Raw genomic sequence first — 24,345 nt, forward strand, 5'->3', positions numbered from 1 at the left:
TTTTTTTTTTTTTTTTTGGATATGCTTTGTTTTTTGTTCCATAGCAAGTACGTTAACTATTTTTTGTGTTGTATAGGTGTTGACTGATGATTAAAGGTTGGATTTTTTTATCATATTTTTTCGAAAGATATCTGATTTTTTGGTCGGTTGCTTCATGTTGGCAAAATTTTCGGCGGCGGCACTGTAGATTCTGGGATAAGGGTTTTTTCAGCTAACTCAGAATAAGATTATTTCTTTCCTTTGTTTCTTTTTTCCTTTTTTATCATGCTTGATTCTTAATTTGAGGCTCTATATTACAATTCTAGCAAACTTGTTATGTGATTGAATGGTTGGTAGTGAAAGAAATGGTAGAGAGTGATGAAAGAACTCGAAGGGTTGAGGAAAGTGGAAATGACAGTTTAATGAGTGAAGAAAAGGGATTGGGATTTGGAAGGGATCCTTCGTTTTCGGGCTGGTTCGATGAGAATGATGTCAAACATACTTCTCAGTTAGAAAATAATAATTTAAATGAGCTAGCGTTGGATTTTGATCTGCCTTTAGTTCAGAAGAATATGCCAGAAAATGGTATTTTAAATGGGAAGAGTTCCCATTTCAGTAACATTCAACAAAGGATGGAGCATGGTAGTGACATTGATGATAACTCCACTAATGGTGTGGAGAATAAGAATGAGAGTTATTTGTCTTTTGATGTTGAAAATGGTGATGCAATTGATAGAAGATATGAAACTGGTACAAGCGACAGTACTCGGATGGATTACAATAGCACATCTAGGCCGAATACAAAGAACCCTATTTCTGTTGTTGATGTGCTGAAAACATTGTTTTTCATACTGGTTTGGTACACATTCAGTACAATCCTAACGCTGTGAGTCCTTCCTTTTTTTATCATTAGTAATTTGGGATGTTGCTTCTTTAAGAGTATGTTTCTCACTTATCATTTATTTCAAACAGGTATAATAAAACTTTATTAGGGGATAACATGGGGAAATTCCCTGCCCCACTGTTGATGAACACTGTCCACTTTGTCATGCAAGCTGTTTTGTCAAATGCCATTACTTGGTTTTGGTCGGACAGATTTCATTCCTCTGCCATGTCATGGAGGGATTACTTTGTGAGAGGTAGCACAAAGATCGTTTACTGTTATATTTATTATTTAGTTTTAGTGTTGCAGCTTTTATGCAGGTCTCGCCCATGTTAGCTTGATTATTTGTTATTTAATGTCCATCGTTTTCGTCTTTGAACACGCAGACAAAGTTAATGACACACTTATGCATTGTTCCGTTTTTACTTTTTTCTTCGTTTTTTTAATTATGGAAATCAACTTGCAACTAGGTTAGTATTGAATATTTAGCAACTGCCCGTGAAAATGGAATGGTTATTTTTGGATAATGGTAAGGAGATTACTTGGTCCTTATTCCTTACTTCAATCGGTATAGCATGGTCACAATAATTTCTGGGCTACTTTTGTTTGAGAGAAGCTACATGATTCTTTACTTTCTCTCTTTGTGGGAATGGTATCATGCATAGTTGTCAAGGGCGCACCGAGGCGCACAAGGGCCATGGAGCCTGAGGCTCAAGGCGAGGTGTGCGCCTTACCGGAGCAAGACACACATTTTTAAATTGAAAAAAAATATATATTTATCTTATAATAAATATATTAAATATGAAATAACTAGGTCACAATGTCACACAAAACAAAAAATAATCAATAAGTTGATAGTAATTAGTAACATGGTTAAAATTCTTCAATCATCCAAATTAAGTTCATCTTCTTCCATCGAAACATCAAAGTGCCCAGAACTTTCGGACTTGTATGCTTCTTGGTCTTCATCATTTTCTTGATCAACATCAATTTTTTCTTCCTCTTAATCCAAAAGATTTGAAATCGGTCTTTCGAGTTGTTGTAGATGTAGATGTCCTCACCTCGTTCTTCTATTCAAGCCTCAAGGCTCTCTTCTTCTAATTCCGGCATTGGGGCGTTGGGTTGCTAAGGTTTGGGTTTGAGCTTTTTGTTCTAAACAAGTAATTAAAAAAATTCCACTCACGCGCTCTTACTTCCGAGGCTAGTCCAGGCAAGTGTCTGGGCTCTTCTTAATGAATCGCTATTTGAAAACGCGAGAAGCGCTCGCCTTTGACAACTATGGGATCATGGGAATTTAATTTGCATGACATTGTTTATCAAAATATGTTAACTCGTTTATTTTGGGGGTGTAGTTTCAGAATTTTTGTCCCGTGGAGGGTCATGTGAAACTTTGTCTGTAATAAGTATGTAGAATGATGTCCTGACAGAATTTTTCTACCCATTTCTGTCGATAGTATTTGTTTGTGTACTGGGATACCAACTTTTGATATATTGATATTTATTTGGTTTTCTTTCGGGGTCAACCGTACTACTTCATAATACTTGTGCTAGTACAACAGTGCGATCAAACAATATTAAACACAATCAAACAATGTAGTTTAATTCAAAGGTTTGACAATAAGCATAATACAAGTATTAATATTTATAGAATTATCGGAGTCCTAAATCTACAAAACCTCGTGATTCATCGAGTTATTTTTTACTACACCATGCTCTTGACTTTTGGCCCTTCGCTATGCACTAAAGCTACTCCCTTATTAACATATTATTGTTCGTTTATACTCTTTTCTTAAAGAAACTTGCTTCTGGCAGCAAGTATCATTAACTTCTCTAACAAACTAATGCTACAGACGGCCTTTGCCTTTCTCAGTTGTACCAACGGCTCTCAGCACTGCATTGGATGTTAATCTAAGCAATGAATCCCTGGTGTTCATCTCAGTCACATTTGCCACAATGGTTGGTCTTTCCTCTTCCATCATATTGTATGAAAATTGATTTAAGAGTTGGATACTTCAATTAAAATTTCAAAACTTCGGTTTCTTGGATTTTGTGTGAGATAGTTGAGAAATGCCACTGGCCTCTCTTGGCTGCAATTTCCTGCCATGTATATCCGATGGATGGATCTAGTAGTGGCTGTTGACGTGTTGTGGCTGACTGTAGTAATCCAGACCTTTAAGTTACGAATAAACTGCTGAATCCTTGGATAATACAGAAATTGACATGCTTCACGATTGAGGCATAAAATAAACAAAAATTGAAAAATACTACACAAGAAAATTGAAGTGCTAAAAAAACTTATGATTGTGATCTTGATGAGGCCTTCCAGACTTACATACCTTTTTAGATGGCGCAGGAGTGTCACTTGGTTTATGCACTTGGCTGATGCATGCTCTTGCTTCACTAAGACTTTCCTGGTTATTTCTTTCTAATTTAGTTTGGTTTTCCTGTAATTTTATGATGTATTCAGGAACTTCAAATAGAATCATCAGGCTTGATCCATGCCTTTTATTTTTTAAATCAACTCTTGATCAGTTAGTTAATCCTTCAGTTAGACGACACAAAGTCCTTAGCTAAATCCATTATTTTTTTGCAGTGTAAATCAGCGGCGCCTATATTTCTCCTTCTGTTTGCCTTTGCTTTCAGGTATTTTCCATGAACTCCCCCCGTTTTTAACATAACTACAATTTAGCATTATTTCGAAACATTTATTGGAACTCAATTTGTTCTCGTACAAAACAATGAAAAAGGCAATCCAAACTAATTTAAGCCTGAAATGAAATTGCAAGTAGGTTGTATATTCAATATCATTAGGTTGAAGGAAGTCGGACAAACATATGCATGGATTGGTGAGGACCTTTGATTACGATTGGATGGAGGGAATTGATTCGGGTGGATCAATTTGATTTGCAAAAGTACTCGGAGCTTGAATTTCGAATGACATCGATTTGGATGTATTATTAATAAATAAGTTTAAAATGTGATGGGATGGATTTTAAATTTGCTGGAATTCAAGATTATCATTCAAAGAGCTAAAATGGATTTAAAATCCTTGATTTCAAGGATGCTAGAATTTAAGTTTTTATGGGCAATTTTGTTTAAATGAAGTACCATAATAGATCAATATATTTCATACGATTCTGCTTGTGAAGGCTGTAATCATATGCTGCACTCTGTTGAAATTTAGTCATTCATCATTTTAACCTGCCTTTTGACTCAAAATTTATGAAGATTGGAGTCACCAAGTGTGCAGCTGCTAGGCATCATTTTTATCATCTCTGTCGGGGTATTATTAACTGGTAAGAGTATTCTTTAATTATACACTTCTAGTTCACTTATGTCGGTATATTAATGTGGCTATTGTTTTGTGATATGTCAAAGCCAAGTATAAATTTTGCATGCTTCAGTTTTTGTATTATTTTGTTTCACCAACGACATTTTTGTTCTTAATGCAGTTGCGAAGGAAACTGAATTTGAGTTTTGGGGCTTTATATTTGTTATGCTTGCTGCTGTTATGTCTGGATTTCGATGGACGATGACACAGATTCTTCTCCAAGTATGAGTAATATTTATTTGCTAGTTTAATTGTTAAATTTCTGGTTCTGATCTCGTTTCCTTGTTTCCATTTTTTTTATTGTTCTCACATGTCTTCTTTTCTGCTTTTGTGTTATATTACTCGGTTTGTGCTGATCAAATCTGACGTGAAGAAAGAAGTCTACGGTAAGTGCATTTATTCCCTCAGTCTGGCCTTAAATTTTTTTCTCGCCTTGTAACTATGAGACTAAGCGATGAGTAGATATTATTGTGAATCAATTACCATGTTTTGGTGTCAAATCACTTGGCGGTTTTCGGGTTGATCATGATATCCTAATGGTTAAAATAGTTGCTTTCCACCACAAAACCAGACAAAATATGTTATTTATACAATTCACCGTTGCCACAATTAGATGAATTAGATCAAATTCCACAACATTCTTTTGGCTTTCCAACTAATTTGTTGTTTTCCTTCCTATGTGTCAAGGCCTTAAAAATCCACTTACTTTGATGAGCTATGTGACCCCAATTATGGCAATTGCAACTGCTCTGCTTTCTTTGATGTTGGATCCATGGCGCGAATTCAAAATGACTAGCTATTTTGACAGCTCGTGGCACACTACTAGAAGTTGTTTTCTATTGTTGTTTGGTGGAACACTTGCTTTCTTCATGGTAAATATTTTTTATATCATTCTTTTACTCTACTTTTTCTAAAGATGGAGTACTATTTATCTGAGCAGTTTCAATAACTCGATAAAGCACGGGCAGTCTTCGTTTTATATTTTTTAAAAATATTTTCAGTTGTCGAAAACACCAAACAAATATCGCATTCTCCCCTACAATCTCCGGAAAGTGTATTTTTCATCTCATTTTGTATCTCCTGATATAATTATAGTTTTTAATACAACTTTTTATCATTTGCTATAAGTACTACATCGATATATTATATTTTAACCCAATAATTTTCAAATTTTAAAACACCTCACACCATGAAAATAACTAAAACTATGTGATTAGGCATCACTAGTCCAACAAAATTGTTGCATGACATGACGTTTTCAGTTAACAAAAATTAAAAAAATGTGGATATATCGTAATTCCAAGAAGACATCCCAAAACAGTTTCATCAAATAGCCAGAACAGTATCAGGAGTCGCCACTGTGTCTTATATGTATTTTGTGTCCACTTATGGTTTTCCTTGATTTTCGATTAACATCATTAAAGTAAAATTGATTCTTGCTTTCAAATGTTTATGTTTTGTCTGTCTTCAAAATACGAATTCCTTGTTCTATGAAAAGCTAGAGTTCTGTCTTATTGCAGGTATTGACGGAGTTTATTCTCGTGTCAGTCACTAGTGCTGTAACTGTGACAATAGCAGGAGTGGTGAAGGAGGCAGTGACTATATTGGTATAAATTTGCATGTTCCATTTTGCCATAAATCTTAGTTTTTACTTTTGTTTTCCCACTACAACTTTGGATTTTTTACTTTTGTTTTTCCCACTACAATTTTGGATTTGTGAGGAATATAAATGTTTAGTTAGTTTAATTTTATTCAGTTTCGTGTAGAACCAATATATTAAAGCCATTCTGTGAATCTTTGAAATTTTGATCAGGTGGCAGTCTTCTATTTCCATGACCAGTTCACATGGCTAAAAGGTCTTGGCCTCATAACAATAATGGCTGGTGTTGGTTTGTTTAACTGGTACAAGTAAGTGATCGACCTACATTTAGATATTATGTGTTTAAATTACGAGAGTGTGTATGTGCATAAAAAAAGTAAGACAGTAATCAAACACATACCATTGACCTATAGTTTACTTGTGATGAACCATATTAATCTAGCAGCAAAGATTTTGGTGTTCCATGATTTTAGTATCGGGTTCTTCGTTCACGTTGAGTGTGTAATGTGAATGTTTTACTTTTAAAAAAGAAAAAAATATTTTGTTTACCTTGTGAAGAAGTATGTTCCATATGTTCACGCTGAAAATGTAAAAGAAGGAAAACCTAAAGTTTGCCTTAGTGAATCCTATTTTCTAGAATTTGTAAAAGATTAGCCTGTAATTTGACAATCAATATCTATGGTCTCACTTCTCTTGTCAATTAACATCTAACTGGGAAGCATGATATTTTTCATGATTTTAATGTTATATTGAATTCTTTTATTGCAAATATACAATAAAATCATAAATGACCGCAATTTCACCACTCTTTAAAAATGTGGACTTCACGTCTTGATGGAAATCTTCAGCATTGCTGCAAAATTCTACATTGTTGATTTTGATCTCTTTTGTATATCAGGTACCAGAAATTGCAGAATGGCGAGAAAAACATTCATTCAACAAAAGAGGGTGGTCCTTCGAAGTACGTTATCCTTGGTGAACAGGATGAGGACACTCCTTAAGAACAACTTTGTGTAAATGCTACTAAATTTGGGTAAACTTCTAGTGATTTTCCAGCCATGAACCTTGCTTTTGGTATAATTTTACTTAAAGCAGCAAAAATTCTCCCAGGTCTTTTTTTCTCATGTTATCTCTTGGATTTGAACTAATGAATTGTGTCACAATTAGATGTAACTTTGTCGGACTTCTCTGGGAGTCATCCATGTGTTGGAGGGGTTGGTATGGACATGTACTAGATTTTAAGTAGTCTAAACCATTGTATTGAGTTTGTTCACTTGGCGGAACGATCTGATCCTGTGAGCAGTATCGTGTGACGCCATCTTTTTTTTTTTTTTAATAACGGGTATAAACACAAGGATTGGTTTACCAAACCAATGCAGGATTATCTTTCTCATGCATTGGCGTATCTCTTGTTTTACACCTCAAGCCATTTTGAGCTACAAGGATAGTGTTGAATCTGGTTAATCGATTTAGCCTCTTGGTTGTTGCAGGCGGTACTTGAGCTTCCCCCGGCTGTGTTACCTACTCACACGAACCTGGACTCGTCGAGGGCATGGTACTTTTTCGTATGGTGTTTGAGGTTTCACAACATACTGATGGAGAAAATTGTATGGATGGAGCCTTCAGAGCTTATTTTTTAGTTCTTTACTGGACAGTTTCATTATCTCTGTCCTCCTGTTTCTCCACTCGCGTCTTTGATATCTAAGATTTGTTGTGATTTTTAATGATTTAATTCATTGAATTTTTTTTGTAATATATTCGATAATCAAATGTCTGAATATTCGTTCCAGGATTATAATACTTATGCATTATAATTTTTTTTTTTTTGTATATGAAGTGGATGGAATATATACTTTTTCTTTTAGATCAATGGATAGGTTTAGAAATACATTTCAAAATTTATTTAACAATAGGGGACGAGGCCATTATTTCAGTCCATAATTCCTCCATTGAATTTATAAACAATAACATGATCAAATCACGTTATTAAGGTCAAGGCAAAAACTTGTGTGAGACGGTCTCACGGGTCGTATTTTGTGAGACGGATATCTTATTTGGGTCATCCATGAAAAAGTATTACTTTTTATGCTAATAATATTATTTTTTATTGTAAATATCGGTAGGATTGATCAGTCTCACAGATAAAGATTCGTGAGACCGTCTCATAAGAGATCTACTCCTGAGTCAAATTCTCCTTTCATTGTTATCAAAATACTTTGATGTAAAAACTTATTCACAATAAATGGCTAAAAACCACATAAAATATTATTATTAATTTAAATAAGTAAATTAAATACCAATGGAGCTTCTGGAACAGTAATCATACGTGATAGCTTTTTTTTTTTAAAGCTTGCTACGCATTCAATTCTTGGTAATAATTTTGTATTTCATTAATTATATATATATATAAGATTTAGCAGAAGGACCATCAACAAAGGATTGTTTTCTTTTAAAAAAAAAATCATCAATAAAGGATTATTTTTCTTAAAAAAAATCCTCAGCAAGTGATATTACATCATTAAAGCTATGAATATTGAGATGTAAGACAAAGAAAATTTATTAGATGGTAACTGAAAAGATAGTGTACACAAATTAATAGAAAATTTTCTATTAATTAGTTGATAATAAAGATATATTAGTAAAAACTAAAAAAACAAGAGTGCTAACTTGACTTTATATTTGAGACAAGTGAATAAGGAAAACAAAGCATATATATTTGGGGAAAGTTGAAAAAGAATGCAAGTCTGTATTAGGAACGATGAAAATTTTGAGATTGAGTGTATGGTTTCTGGAAACTCTGTAGCATTTTGTATAAAAAAAATTTTTTTCTAGAATATTGAGTTTTTTAAACTCTAGATTTGATCTTTAATATTTAAAAAAAATTTGTTTCTTAATGAAAAACTAATTTTTTTTAAAATTTTGTAGGAACATATTCAAGGAGTTATATCTAGATCAACACAAGTTTATATATATTGAAGAATAATTGATGTACAAGAGATGCGAGAGTACAGGCGTGAGCAGAAGCAAGAAAAACGAGAAATTTCAGAAGAACTTGCAAAGACGAAGCATCGAAATTTACTGTGTTGTCGTGACGTATTGGAGACATTTGAATATAACACCCGTATAAAGTGTTGATTGAAGAATGGTTTTGTTGCTCCGAATTTCGGCTACAAAGATTTGAATTATTATGTTTGGTTATTTTTGTTGTTGAGATTTTAAGATGAAATTTACTTTCTTGATTTGTTAAGGAATATAGTTTTTCATTCTTTCACTGGTATTGTTTTTGTAAACTCGATTTCTTTTCTAGTGATTATTTTACTCTGAAGCATCGCACATGACACAAGTGTCTTCACTTGTGCATAATTATCTTTGTGTTATTTCTAATCATTTGTATGTTATATTATTACGTTGTATGTTGTCACAAGGTGTTACAACATCGAGATAATATTTATCTGATACACACAATTTTAACATCATGTCAAACAAAACACTTTAACTTGGTATCGGAGCCAACTCTTGACGTTACTAAATATGTTTCTGGTTATTTTGTTTAACAGGTAAAATTCAATGGACGTGTCACTTGCAATGCCGCACTACGACCACATGCCTTGGATGGATCCAACTACTCTCTTTGGAAAATCAAATTAAGATTTTATATAAAATCCATATATGAAATAACATGTCAACGGTTGAACTCCACCGAAAAGAGCTGATGAAGATGGTGATAGTTTGATTAAATCAGAAAGTGATTGGACAAATGATTAAGTCCAAATTTCAAACTACAATTCAAAGGCATATTGTCATCTTCATATCAATTGATATAAACATGTACAGCATGATCAACTGTGTTTCTGCTAAGGATACGTGGAAAATCCTTCAAAAACATTGTGAAGGATCTGAAAGTATACGAAGAACGAAGTTCATATTGCTAATATCTAAATTTGAAAGTTTGAGGATGGAATAAACTGAGACAATCACCAAGTATGATCGCCACTTGAAAGATAGTTATTGAAGCGTTTGTTGTAGTATCTCTTGTTTGTAATTCTTGCGATATTTTTGCCCAGGTCGCCATGATTTTGTACTAGGTCTTGAGGCTTTATCCACCTGTAGCTCTGGTCTTGCTCCAAGGGCCATTTACGTCTCCGGAAGGGATGCAGTTTTCCATCCCAACAATGTTATTGCATCACGATTCCAAGATTTTGGGGGACGATGTATTGGAGTTCGATCCTGAAAGATTCAGCCAAGGGGTGTCTAGGGCACAAAAAGGCCAAGGCATATATTCTTCCCATTCGGTCCGAATTTGCATTGGACAGACTTTCGCGATATTGTTAGAGGCAAAAATGGCAATGTCTGCATATATATTTTATACTCCCGTAAGAGTCTGAGTCATGGATGACCCGAGATATTATATGGATACCCAAATCAGGGTAATTTTGTGGGAGGAGTTCTTCAGAAACCAAGCGGGTGAATGTCCGGGACATCTTCTCCCCGGGTTATCCGAAGCCCGGGCTCTCATACAAGTTCTCGGGATACTTTCTACCCGGGATAGCTCGAAATAGCATTTCACTCGAGTGCATCAGTATGGGATACCGTATGTTTGGCAATCATTACTGTCAGAACCACAGGGGTTGGCGTGTCAGAATAAGTTGTCAAAAGTAGGATATGGGTAGCCATATTACCCTAAGTAATAAGTAGGCATTGAAAACAAGGTAATCATGATATTTCCCTCTTATAAATAGCATATATGTATTACATAAAATGGATGATTTTTTTTCTCATACTCACATATATCCTCACACATATACAACCATTTTCTCCTTCATCTTCACCTGCTAACTTAAGCATCGGAGTGGCTACACCGGACACCCCTCCAACGCCATTCACGAGTTCATTTCCTTGTTTGCAGGTAACTTTTGAAGCCATAATCATCAACATATATCACTTGCTCATTTTCCCAAACAAAACTCTCATACGATTCGGTGAATTGCCCCGACCCGGCTCACCCAATTCAATCGGATAACATCAATTTTAAATTATTGAAATTTTGAAATTTATTATTATGGTATTTCATGGTAATATTTAGATGATGGGGCACTCACGTAAGATTTGAATAAGTTCATGCAGTTTCTTTTTTCAGTATCTAATCCTAACTTAATTAGGAATATGGATGGCCCCTTCAATAATAATAATTTAAATTAAAATAAACTACCAATGGAGCTTCTAGAACAATAATTAATCATCCGTCATGGCTTAAGTCACTAGTCTTGGACTTTGGACAAAGACTATTAATAGTATGACATTATTATAGCTGTAGTAAATTATATTATAGTCATTAATACATTTATAAAGACAAATCGTATATATTATATCATATATTATTTTGTTTTATGTACAGATTTAACAGAAGGGCCAGAAACAAAGGGCTATTTTATTTTATTTTATTTTTTCAAAAAAAAAAAAATATCAGCAAGTGAATAAAGCTATGAAATTACATATTTATTGAAATGGTTAATGAAAACTTTAATGCTTTGTTGTTTATGGCATGTAATATCAGAGTTTTTGGAAAAATTTGAATGTTAAATTTATTTTAATTATATGTTTTCTGGGATATTTTTGTTTTGGAATTATATTTCGAGACTCAGGATTAGACCAAACAATTATTGGTCCAATTGACCAAATGTGCACGTTCACACAGACGTTGCATATATGTATATTATTCAACAACAAAAAAATAAGCAAAGTATTAGGTTAACAAAGTATGTGCGTTGTACGTGGATAACGAACTTGAGTACATTATGAATATTAGGTTAAATTTGCAAATCAACGTATGCACATAATTTTTCACAAGTTATTCAATAACAAATATTATTTCACAGTTTATCTATCATTTCAAACAACCATGGTTTAATTTATCAAATTTTTTCTTCTTTGATTTTTGAATCAATATTCAATATCTTTTATATATTTTAAATTTTTTAATTTTTCTCACTACTTTATTCGATTAATTCAGCAATCCATCATCATATCTGATTTACATGTTTCTTTTTCATCATCGGAGTTGATGTTGATTAGTCTCTTTAATACCTTCTTATTTTGTTTATTTGAGTCGTTCATACTTCGGGTCTTACTCCATTTTATTTGTTCTTGTTTTTTTGAAGTTTCACTTGGTTTCTCCACATCTTTCACTACAATTGACAACACATCATTGTTCTTATTAACTAATTTGTCTAATTTGAAATGAAATTTGTGATGTTTCTTGTTTGGTTATCTACGGTTCTCTTTAAATTTAGACATATTTTTTCTTTGTAAATGAATTAACTCATATTTAAATAAGTTTCCAGTTCTGTTCTTTGGACATGTTCAAATAGTTTAAAATCATAAATAAAAAAAAAACATCCAATATTACTCTCACAAAACTCTCGTTTATTTCATGTCCCAACGTATTTATATATTCCACCAAAAAATCTGTTAATTCCAGATTATTATTTTTTCACGAGACAAATGACAAAAACTACAACTGCAAAACTGATATATGTTGCCTTATATTTTAGATTATGCACCACTCCAAATCAAATAATGTTAATTTAAGTTTCCTTCAAATGTGTTGGATAATTATGTCACAAAATAATAAATCATTATTAGCGAAACAGACGAATCAATTATTTAAAATCAGAGGATTAAAATCCATTTTATAATGTCTAAATTCAAATAATAAATGGTGAAATGGATGATCACATATCTATATAGCAAAACTAAAATATAAATTTGATTTTTTACTTGTATAGTTTCTATTTTTAAGAAATGATATTCACTTCGACGTAATAATCTAATTATTTATGGGTAAGAACTTTAATTTACAATAATGTTACGAAATGAGAAGAAAAAGAAAGGAATGAAGATAATTAAGAATCAAGAAATAACTATATTTTTATTTTTTGAAATATATCACATTTTTTCAACATTTTTATCGAATCAATGATATTAAAAAATCTATCAATTGACAATTCAATATTCCACTCAAACGTATAATTTCTTAATAATAATAAAGGATAATAATTATATATACATTTCTATTTGAATGAAAAAAATTCTGATTTGAAATATAAAAAAAAATTAATACATAAATAAATCATAAGAGTCTTATATAGTTTCTTTAAATAATATCAACTTAACACAATGATAATAACAAATAAATTAAACAATTTTACATATTGAATATTGGGAGAAAAAATTTGAACACATGTTATATAAAATTTGATTGTTCGAAAAAAATGAAAAAACAATACAATATTCTGTTGAGGAATCGACATTGAATGACAAAATAACTTATTCAAATTACCTGAATCATCATATGAAATTATCATAAATGAAAAAAAAAATATGATCGAATATATCTAAGTTATAAAAATAATAAAAAGAACATGTATCATATTTGCATCAAAAAACCTAGTATGTTTTTATCGATAAAATATCACAAATCAAAATGAATTTAAAATATGATTTTAAAAAAATTTACTGCTAATTAAGAGTATTAATTAAAAATATGTGAAATGAGATAATATAAATTATTATAATCATAGAAATACGGAAAATTGAAAATTTTGTGATAAATAATTTACTTTAAATAATTTTAATTTAAATAACATTAAATTTCAATTTACTCGAGTCTAAAGGACAATATTAGATATTGAATTCCTGAACATTTTAACAATTATTTTGTCATTTGCTTTTTTAACTTTGACTTTTCTTATTTCTTTGTTTTTGGTTAGATGGTTTAATTCCAGAGTCACATCTCGATGCTCAATCTTTGCACCACTCTTTTTTGCAGCATCCAGTAATTAAAACTTAATTTGAAAGTCATATTTTGACCCAGACGTTTTCGGGATACCGCTAATAACCAACTAATGACAAGTGTTTTTCTTGGTACAGATCATATTTCAATAGAAATTTGATGACTCGATGCACTTACATGTATTGTTTTTACTGATATATCGTACTTTTGTCATTTTTCGGATATTTAACTTTGAATTTTCTTCTTACGCTTTAATTCTATAATTACATCTCGAGTCTCGAGGTTCAATTTTTTTTATTATTATATATGTTGCTTTGGAGACTTGAAAGTTTTTCGACTTCAGTTATGTTAAAAAAAACAACAAGATTTAAATAATGTGTAATTTCAATTTACAACCTTAAATTAAATATCTTTTTGTGCGCGTTGATCATTATTTTCATTATCATATAAAGATGTTGAGCTTTTTTGAGTCGAATGAATTAATGTACTTCGATTTCACAAAACAATCAAAATAGACGTTCGTCATAGATCAATCAACACAATACATATATTAATCTCTTATTTTCAAATTTCCATAGTCACATTCCTGACATAAAACTATCAATGTTTTAATTTAATCCTAGCTATTTTTAAAAATAATTATATTTTCGGACTCAAGACCTCACTTTTGCCGCTAGACACGTCCACGCACATGTTGCATATATATGTATATTATTCAACCAAAAAAGAATTAAGATAAAGCTTTAGAGGAATTTGCTGGCTCAATCGAGTCAAACCCAAAGAAGAGATTACCTCACGTCGCCATTGTGAATAATAATAATAAAGAAGAGTATCAAAATACTTTTCTTCTTCTTCTTCTTCTTCTTCTATATATATCTATCTGTCTATCCACCCATCTATCCATTAAAAAAAAAGTAATAGTAATGGAAATGGGAGTTCAAGAACTAATGAGGTACGCCACAAGTACAATCTCAGCTTTTGGTGTCTTGGCGCTGCTCATTTTCGTATGGAGAGTGGCGAATTGGTTGTGGTTCAGGCCGAAGAAGATGGAGAAACTGTTGAGGAAGCAGGGTTTCAATGGGAATCCTTATAGATTCCTCCATGGGGACTTGAAAGAATTGTGGAAGATAATGGAAGAAGCAAAATCAAAGCCTATAAGTCTTGATGATGATATCAGACCAAGGGTCGTTCCATTTCCCTTCAAAACCATCAAAAAATATGGTATGGCCAGCCTTCTGATTTTTTACTTCGTTTTCTTGAATTTGTTGTCTTCTGAATATTTCAAATGTAATTTTACACTATGTTTTTGGAATCTAAAACAAAACAGAGCAAGAGTTTAATCCCTCTTCTCAATGACACTTTCCTCTCCTTTGTTCACACTTGCTTCCAACATCGAGAGAATTGTCCGAGTTCTTAACCTCCAGAAAAGATCCAAAAGAAAAGTCTATGTTTCTCTTTTCCTGAAACCATCTGTATATATGTATACCAATGCTTCCCCAGTCACTTTCTTGAACTAGCGCAACAACTCTTCCCAACTGTCACAATCGCTAGTGGCTTCTTTCAAAGGAGCAATTATCAGAATACTCCTTTTTCTTGGTTGCTGCACATTCTTAGGATCAACCTATTGATGACACTCATTTAACAGCATATCAAAGATGTTGGAATTATAGGAGGATCGAAAATTGGTTGCTTCGAGTTAGCACTGGCTGAGTGAAACAATTTTAAGCGTGAGTTGGGTAATGAGTGTGAAGATTTGGTTAGCGGTCACCTGATTGACTTTATAACAGAAGAGCCAAAAATTAATACATGCTGAACTAAAGTCTGAAGAGTAGTTTTCTTTAAAAAAAATGTTGGAGAGCATACAGAAAGTGATCGAGATGTGATGTTTGATTTGTTGTATAATTTTAAAGATTTGAGTTGCATCGTGATAATTAACTTTAACTATTGATAAAGTGACAAACATTCAGTGTAACCATTGCTATCAGATTGGAGGTTGTATTTTTTATTTCCATGAGTTACAAGGTGGTATGATTATTGGGAGGGAATAATAGTTTGCTTTGGAGAACAATCGAAACTTGATGATCGTACTGGTTTAGGGTAAAGCATTTAAGAAAGTTTAAGTAAAGATGTTATGTCAACTGTAGTTTTTGGCAGTAATAAGCGCTCAATCCAAAAAATTTATGGCCTAAATGGATAGTTTTCACAGAAAACATATGTAACGATCATAATGCATAAGAAAAAACATCAGTTGGTATGAACATAAATATTTTTCTGTAAACAGGCTAAGCAGTTCAAGTATGTCTCATTTTAGTATTCATGCCTTGCAGGAAATGCATCGTTTTTTTGGCTTGGGCCAAGGCCTATAGTTATTATCACAGATCCTGTACTTGTAAAAGAGGTGATGTCGAAGAGTAATCTATACCAGAAGCCCAAAAATGAGAATCCTCTGACCAAGCTACTTGCGCAAGGATTAGTGAGCTACGAGACAGATAAATGGGCCAAACACAGAAAAATCATCAATCCCGCTTTCCATCTCGAAAAGTTGAAGGTTTTCTTTATTGAATCATACCCTTTATATGCTGATTCCATTCCCAGATCATAATTAGAAAACCTAGGCAAATTATCTGTGAATGTAATAAAATTGAGAATTGGGAAGCCTTATTTTAGGCTGGTCGAGAAATATTGTTTTGACTAGTTAGGACTGTATATGTTGATGCTTCTTTTGCTTTTGAGCAGCTAATGATTCCGGCCTTCAATTTGAGTTGTGAGGACGTGTTGAGCAAGTGGGATAAAAGCATGTCCCCAGAAGGATCTTGCGAGGTGGACGTGTGGCCACATCTACAAAACTTAACGAGTGATGCAATATCAAGAACGGCATTTGGTAGTAGCTATCAAGAAGGAAGAAGAATATTCGAACTTCAAAAAGAACAGATGCAGCACTTTGCTAAGGTTGTCCGATCAGTTTACATACCTGGGTGGAGGTAACAAAATCAGATAATGGTTTGTAAACTCTACATATCCGTATAATCTTTTCTAGAGACTTCATATTATCAAAGTTGATGCAGCATGTAGATTTTAAGTAAAGGATAAGTGAAATTTGGCAAGAAACTGTTCTCAAGAATTGAACCATCTTCTTTAGTACTATAAGTTGTGAGAGCTTCTCATTTCTGATCATGTTACTTTCATTTTTTCTCAGATTTGTGCCTACTAAAAGGCACAGAAGAATGAAAGAGATTGAAAAACAAGTTCAGTCTTCAATAAGGAGTATTATAAGTAAAAGGGTTAAGGCAACGAAAGCGGGGGAAGCACCCCATGACGACTTATTAAGCATATTGTTGGAATCAAATTTCAAAGAAATCGAACAAAGTGGTGACAAGAATGATGGAATGACCATTGACGAAGTAGTAGAAGAGTGTAAACTGTTTTATTTTGCTGGACAGGAGACTACTTCTATTTTACTCGTTTGGGCAATGATCTTATTGAGTAAACATCCCGAGTGGCAAACGAGAGCTCGAGAAGAGGTTTTGCAAGTCTTTGGGAACCAAAATCCGGAATTTGATGGGTTGAATCAACTGAAAATTGTTCGTATTTCTCACCTCAACATTTGCATTCACCTAATCATACAAGTCTAATGTTTGATACATGTTTGACCTAGCATCTTTTGTTTGTAATTCTCTTCACTGTTTTTTTTTTTCAGGTTACCATGATTTTGTACGAGGTCTTGAGGCTTTACCCACCTGTAGTTGCTCTTACTCGAAGGGCTACTGAAGAAATGAAACTAGGGGAATTTACGTTTGCGGAAGGCGTGCATTTGTCCATGCCGATAATGTTATTGCATTACGAGCCCGAGATTTGGGGGGACGATGTATTGGAGTTCAATCCTGAAAGATTCAGTTATGGAGTGTCCAAGGCACAAAAAGGCCAAGGCATATTCTTCCCATTCGGTTGGGGACCCCGAATTTGCGTTGGACAAACTTTCGCAATGGTAGAAGCAAAAATGGCAATGGTTAGAAGCAAAAATGGCAATGGTTATGATTCTGCAACGATTCTCTTTCGAGCTTTCAGCTTCCTATACGCACGCTCCTCAGGGATTTATGCTTCTTCAGCCTCAACATGGTGCACACTTGGTCCTGAAAAAGTGTATCATCAATTAGCTAGAATAGTAGTATATCATGTATTGATAAAACCCCATACCACATAGCTAATGTGGTGCAATAAGGGTGTGATATAGCATTGGGATAATGATATATGGATAATTGGTATGATATTATAAAATATGTTGTGCTTGATTAGATAATGTAATAAATTATGTTGTGCTCGATATCGATGCTACTTTCTAGCATGGGAGAACTCATCATAAGAACACTGTTTTATCATGTGCTTGGATTACAGTTTTTTAAAAAAAACACAAGTTTGGGTGATAATTTTTTTTAAAAAAAAAACCTCATTCATTCATTCTTGCTGCTTGGCTTGTTAAACCAGTCATTCTTGCGTCTATGGCAGCTAAATAATTTAACGACAAAATATGATAAATAGACATCTCAGATAAACCAGGAATTAAGCAATATGGAAACTGAATTCAAAATGTAGATACTAATTTGTGGCATAAGTTGGAATTCCATGGCTTCTTTCCTTGCCATCAAAGGATTTCCAGTTATCGTGCAACACCATTTTGCATGCGTAGAGCACCCTGCTCAAGAAGCTTCACAGCTCGAATACGTTTCAGGATTTCAGATATTCCATACACAAATCTTGGTTGATGCTCAACAGAACATGATCAAATATGCAAGACCGGATTTGCTAAATAGAACCTGTTTGAATTTTTAAGGTAATTTTTTTAAAAAATAAATATCCCTAAATCAAATTCAGTCATCTTTCTACACAAATCGCAAAACAAAACAAGTAAGCCTAATGCACAGCACACGTTCTAATTGAGTTGTTAAATAACACAATTTGATTATTTTAGGTAATCTCTTCCAAACATTCAAGAAATAAAGATAACAAATTAAAGAACCTGAAACTTCAAGGAAAACCACACCCAATCCCCAGGGGTCCTCCTAATCTCACCGTGCACATTGTAGTAAGCAAGCCTTCGGACGAGTCTACTCCGAGATAGATACTTTTTAACTCCCAAGCGTGTTACATATAAGACAAGAAAACACTTACGGGTAAACTCGAGTTTGGATTCAACTCGAGACAAATGCTAACCAAATTCCAGAATTATTCCCACACTGAAAGCAGTGGCCAAGTCTAACAAATGCAATGAAGTAGAGAATACATTCTACATCTCACCGAGTCCATTATACCATACGTGCAAGTTCTATGACAAGGTAACACTTACGGGTAAACTCGAGTTTGGATTCAACTCGAGACAAATGCTAACCAAATTCCAGAATTATTCCCACACTGAAAGCAGTGGCCAAGTCTAACAAATGCAATGAAGTAGAGAATACATTCTACATCTCACCGAGTCCATTATACCATACGTGCAAGTTCTATGACAAGGTAACACTTACGGGTAAACTCGAGTTTGGATTCAACTCGAGACAAATGCTAACCAAATTCCAGAATTATTCCCACACTGAAAGCAGTGGCCAAGTCTAACAAATGCAATGAAGTAGAGAATACATTCTACATCTCACCGAGTCCATTATACCATACGTGCAAGTTCTACCACAAGGTCGAAGTAGATGATTAGAATTCAGTGGTGGTTGAGGGCCAGTTATACTCAAAAAAACAAAATATCAAACTTTAAAACAGCATTTGGATGCATAGGTTTGTGCTTCTTGGATTTATATTCCGTCTCCCTAATGTATCATGCAAAATTGGCTGAACAAAAAATAAATTCACTTTTCAAATTCAAATAATTGTTAGGGCCATTGAAATTTACCATCAGAAGCAGTTAAGTGTAACCCATTAATCTCAAAGTTCAAATCATGGACCCAAACTTAATAATATATCACAGAAGCAAATGGAAACTAGCTGCAAATTGAAATATGTAAGTAATACCGGACAAAACACAATTCCATAACATGAAGTGATACATATCAATACAGATCCTTATACAGTATCGTATTTGCTTATTCTTAAAAACAATTATACGAAGATAATTCTACAAAGGATCAAACTACTTCATTGGCAGGGGGCGCGGCCTGACGGCATCACCACCATCAATCACCTTAGACTCTGCAGGAATCTTAACGTACCCGAATTTCTTGGCGGCGCTGATGTCATCGTCTTCGCTGTCAGAACCATCAGAAAAGTCAAAATGGCGGGGGGAGAAGAGTGCCCAAACAAAGAATATCGCGGCACCAGTGAGGACCCCAAAACCAACACCAACAAGAAGAGCCCCAACAACTCCCATGATATCTTTGCTGCGATCACGAATAGAGCTGGAGACGGAGGAGTAGAATCTCACAGGAGCATCGGATGACGCCATCGATGACGAGTGGGCTTCGTCTTCGAAAGAGTTTGAGCCGAAGCTGAGGGAAGGCTGGCTGTGAGGGAATCGAGCGGTGGCGGTGGCGGTGGTGAATATGAGAGAGAGATAACGGGGGTTCTGAAGAAGGGGATCTGGATTAGGGTTACGGGGGTAATATGTGGTGGTGGTGGTGGTGATAAAGAATATGGTTTTACAGGGGCGGGCGGAGACCGAGACGGCGGCTGCGAGGAGGCAGAGGAGGAGGATAGAGGGTACGCAGTTCGCCATTTTCAGAGGTCCCTGAGAAGAAAATGGCAAGAGGTGGAACAAAGTCAATTTGGTACACAATCAAGAAACTGCGACTACCTATATTGGGTACATAATAAAATCTAAATTGTATAAAAAAAACACTATAAATATTAATAAGCTAATATTTTTTTAATTTTTTTAAAATAAAGTATATTTAATCTTTTTGTTAAATTTTTGTAAACATATTTACTTTATTTTTAAGATATTTTATATCTGATTTTTATAAATATGAGTTTTTAAATATAATTAATTTGTCTCATACAACCATTTTGATGTCGGTCTATGTTATATCGAGAATAACAATGTAGATGTATTTGTATTAGATGTCCATATGAAAATTTCATTTCAAACAAAATGATACTGATAAACTCCACTTTTTTTTTTATTCATATGTTCACATAAACATTTTGTATAAAAAATAACAAAATGTGACACTCCGACGTAGAATGAACCCAAAGAAGACGTGGGTGTTACATATCTTTTACAAAGTCCATTTCTTTTTTCTTTACTCTATAACTATACAAGCTTAATAAAAACAAGAAAATAAGTAAATATTGCAAAACATGCTTCGATTAAATAAACCTCTAAAGTCGGAACTTTTCTCCATAAAAAATGTTATGGGAAATGTGAAATCAACCTTAGTTGGATTCTTACAAAAATATATATTTCATTCTATCAACTGGACAGCAGCAATAACTGGTATTTTTTCTCTCAACTTTTGCGTTAGAGCTACACGAACTGTCATCACTCCAGCCGCAGGTCCGCTCAGTCGAACTTTTACAACATAGTCGTTTATTTGGATGAGTTCGAGTATACCACCGCCCGTTCCAGACAAGTACGGCCTGATTTCTGATAGAACCTGGAAAAGAATCAAAGCTCAAATATTGGTCATTCTCCATTTATATTTTACATCTAGAGCTTGTGTTTTACTCAAACTGATTCCAAACTCCAAAAAGAAACTTTTTATTACTTAAGCTCAGCTGGAGTTGGAGTTTTCAAGACTTCAGTTCATCATAAACATTCGTTTAGTGTCGAGCTCCATGAAGCTAATGTTTGAATCATGGCTATAATTCGCAAGCTCAATTAACTTCCAAATATTGATAAATTTAATAAGAAACATGATTGCAGTGTGGTATTTCCCCATCAAAACTCAGACCCATGAAACAAAGTGAATGTAACATACCAACTCCCTCTAACTCTGTTTGAAAGTATCATATTGAATTATGACATAGTTTTAGATCAACTGAAAGTAGTAGTACTAAGCAGCTCCAGGGCATCTTAATGGAAAGTTGAAATTCTTAAAATATAGTCTGAAAGAAAAATGCCTGTGTTACCTTCTCCACATTTTCCTCATTCAACTCGAGGCCGGTTTCCGTGTCAAGTATCTGCTCAACTGATTCAATCTCGGGGATCTTGTCCCTTAGGCGAGTCTCAATCCCCATTTTGAGTGTCATGGTCGAACTCGGGCACGATCCACAAGCACCTTGGAGCTTAAGTACCACAACAAGACCATCAATTTCATGTAGTACAACATTTCCTCCATCTGCCATAAGACCTGGCCTTACTTCATCCAACACCTTCTCAACATTATACTCAGTTAATGGCAACACGCAAATAGGTGAAACCACAAGTCCTTCATTCATCAAACAACTCAAGTCACAATTTATAACATACAAAATTTCAAGAATCATGAACTTGGATCGAATTCACAGTAAAAAAGGAGAGAGACTCCTATCTTCCTATAAAAAAAAGGAATGATCTTGTGCATGGAAGACCAAATGCCATGTCCCACTTCCACTTGTGAGACCAATGTGAAGTAATATATGATTGCACAATAGACTGTTCTAACAACAGAAGTTCATCAATTTTGCTAAGTACCTAGAGTCTATTATACAGATTCTCACAATAGCCCGAAATATTCAACTTTAGATGTCATTCTCCTATAAAATGAAGCTTTGAAACCTTCAAACTTCATTGATTCGACCGCCCACTGAACTACATTGATTTCATTTTGCAACTATGAAGTCACCATAAATTCTGAATATAGCCCATGGATCAAATAATAAGTTTGAAAGGAATATAATTTTTTCTTTATTTAATTTTTTTTTTGATAATATTGTATTTATTAAATTATAGAGTTTTGACTATAGATATTTATGATAAGAACTCTAAATATGGTATTAGTATTTAAAAGAGTTTATTTTCTAATAAAACTCTTGTTTCCAAATCTTGTAGGATTTTTTTTATGAAATAAACTCTAAGGCAAAAGAAACATATAAAAGATAGCTGCAGCATATAAATATAAAAGATAGCTGTCATGAAAGCTGTGGCGAGAGAGAGGAGAGACGCCACAAAAACAAGCACGAGAAGTGAAGATTTACATCGAAGAGATAAGTGCTCAAGTCAAGGCTTAATGTTGTGTTGCCGTGAAGTGCTGAAGACACGCAGACACAACAACTAATCAAAGTGCATGTTAGTGTGTTGTTCATCAAAAAGATTTTCGACTTCACAAAAGCTGCATCTATAGTTTTGGTTATTTAGTTTGATAAGTGTTTTGGATATACTTTGCTCTCTCACTCTGTTAATGGAGTTAGATTTTCTTTAATTCACTTGTATTGTTTTTTGTGTAAATTAAAAATATATTTTAGTGAATCTTTTGTCCTAAGACATCGTACAAGTGAACACACTTGTACATAATTCTTTGTATGTTGTTTTATTTACGTAAAGTTTTGTGTATTGAAATATTCCGCTGCACATTGTGTCAGGTCCACAGACAACACTTAACTTTAAAACACACTGTAAAATACTTTTGGATTTGGATCCTCTACTGTGTTGAAAACACAGCACTAAGTGCTGTACACTTTTTACACGAGATGATCACATGATCATCTCGTTTAATCTAACGACTTTTTAAATTTATCTCATATGATGTGAAGTCCACAAGATGATCGAAAAAAATGCACAGCACCAAGTGCTGTATTTTCAAAAAAGTAGAGGATCCAAATCCAATACTTTTATATCATACAATCATTTACAATGTTTATAAAGTTGAATTGCAGAAAATACCAAATTATTCAATCTCAGTAACCAATTCTAAAGGATAACAAAACCTTGTTGCTGCAACACAAAATATCCACTTTATAAACATCTAAAAAAACAATTTGGATCCCTCTGCTGTGCCTGAAAATACAGCACCCTAAAAAAACAATATTCTGACAAAACAAACATAGAAAAAATAAATGTCTCGCGTCAATTACCGGCATTATGTTTCCTTGGGCCGAATGTAAATCCAATAAACTGTTTGCCATGAAAGCTACCTGCATGAAAAGAACTCCATTTCGATGAAAATGTACTCCACTCTAAAATGGGATTCTGCCAAGAAAAGAAAAAGGGAAATAAAAAGATTAATCGCACTTCAAAACGTGGGAAATTTCCTAAAACAAAAAGGAAATCTTAGCTCGGAACCTTCCGAAAAGGATGATTCATATGAGCTGAGAGCGCACACATCGTACAACTTGTCGTTTGCTTTCAAGGAATCATGAGAGAACCCAGTATCAGATTAAAGGTCACTTGAATAATAGTTCATACGAAGAACAGAAGAAAAATATACAAGAATTCCAGGAGGTATTGAAACGAATAACAAAATTGTGGTTGAAAGATGCCATTTTTTTAAGGAAGAAGACAAATAGGATTGAATTCGTGGATAGAATAGAAGTTCTTGCAGGTGAGCTGAGATAAGGCCACGTCATTAATCTCTTGGCCGATAATAATATCAACCGTAGGGGAAATTTTGTAAATCTATAATAAAATACTAGTCACCGAATTATACACGTTGCATGTGTCATAAATATACGAGGCTAATATATTAAACATTCATGATATTACAACGCTATGACACCAAAATATTGTGTACTTGAATCATAAAAGACTATGAATCAACCGCACAAATATTACAAGAACACAAGTGGAAAGAGATGATTAATATTAATCGTAAATAAAAAGATAGATTGAAAAGAAATAACCGCACAAA

At 33.6% G+C, this 24,345-nt stretch overlaps 3 protein-coding genes and 1 pseudogene across 3 annotated transcripts; 2 read left to right on the plus strand and 2 right to left on the minus strand.

Annotated features, from left to right (window-relative positions):
- The first annotated feature begins 6 nt into the window (after nt 1-6).
- On the plus strand, nt 7-7,621 carry LOC140976768 (probable sugar phosphate/phosphate translocator At1g06470). The gene is made up of 12 exons (XM_073441070.1): nt 7-865; nt 952-1,118; nt 2,733-2,818; nt 3,456-3,505; nt 4,091-4,158; nt 4,315-4,415; nt 4,567-4,579; nt 4,881-5,065; nt 5,714-5,800; nt 6,007-6,101; nt 6,692-6,826; nt 7,284-7,621. Exons 1-11 carry the CDS (start codon nt 345-347, stop codon nt 6,792-6,794), a joined length of 1,476 nt encoding a protein of 491 aa, XP_073297171.1. The 5' UTR covers nt 7-344; the 3' UTR covers nt 6,795-6,826; nt 7,284-7,621.
- A 6,852-nt stretch (nt 7,622-14,473) lies between these two features.
- LOC140976770 (cytochrome P450 CYP72A219-like) lies at nt 14,474-17,891 on the plus strand (annotated as a pseudogene).
- Nucleotides 17,892-19,712: 1,821 nt separating this feature from the next.
- LOC140977705 (uncharacterized) lies at nt 19,713-20,294 on the minus strand. Its single transcript, XM_073442452.1, has one exon. The coding sequence runs from the start codon at nt 20,292-20,294 to the stop codon at nt 19,713-19,715; it is 582 nt and encodes a 193-aa protein (XP_073298553.1).
- Nucleotides 20,295-20,867: 573 nt separating this feature from the next.
- Nucleotides 20,868-24,036, minus strand: LOC140976771 (nifU-like protein 3, chloroplastic). Its single transcript, XM_073441071.1, has 4 exons — nt 23,781-24,036; nt 23,573-23,687; nt 21,650-21,948; nt 20,868-21,174 (listed from the first exon to the last, which is right to left on the minus strand). Exons 1-4 carry the CDS (start codon nt 23,820-23,822, stop codon nt 20,983-20,985), a joined length of 648 nt encoding a protein of 215 aa, XP_073297172.1. The 5' UTR covers nt 23,823-24,036; the 3' UTR covers nt 20,868-20,982.
- Between the last annotated feature and the right edge of the window lie 309 nt (nt 24,037-24,345).

This window comes from Primulina huaijiensis, chromosome 5 (genome assembly GCF_012295235.1).
Source record: "Primulina huaijiensis isolate GDHJ02 chromosome 5, ASM1229523v2, whole genome shotgun sequence".
In the NCBI taxonomy this organism is placed as follows: Eukaryota; Viridiplantae; Streptophyta; class Magnoliopsida; order Lamiales; family Gesneriaceae; genus Primulina; species Primulina huaijiensis.

Bases quoted from the DNA above. Each gene is read 5' to 3' on its own strand.
- LOC140977705 (XM_073442452.1), bottom strand. From the start codon at position 20,294: ATGGCGAACTGCGTACCCTCTATCCTCCTCCTCTGCCTCCTCGCAGCC.
- LOC140976768 (XM_073441070.1), top strand. From the start codon at position 345: ATGGTAGAGAGTGATGAAAGAACTCGAAGGGTTGAGGAAAGTGGAAAT. The intron at 866-951 runs GTGAGTCCTTCC...TATTTCAAACAG, and splicing joins TTCAGTACAATCCTAACGCT to GTATAATAAAACTTTATTAG. The intron at 3,506-4,090 runs GTATTTTCCATG...AAATTTATGAAG, and splicing joins CTGTTTGCCTTTGCTTTCAG to ATTGGAGTCACCAAGTGTGC.
- LOC140976771 (XM_073441071.1), bottom strand. From the start codon at position 23,822: ATGTGTGCGCTCTCAGCTCATATGAATCATCCTTTTCGGAAG. The intron at 23,688-23,780 runs GTTCCGAGCTAA...TTTTCTTGGCAG, and splicing joins TGAATCATCCTTTTCGGAAG to AATCCCATTTTAGAGTGGAG. The intron at 21,949-23,572 runs GTAATTGACGCG...TGATGAATGAAG, and splicing joins CCCAAGGAAACATAATGCCG to GACTTGTGGTTTCACCTATT.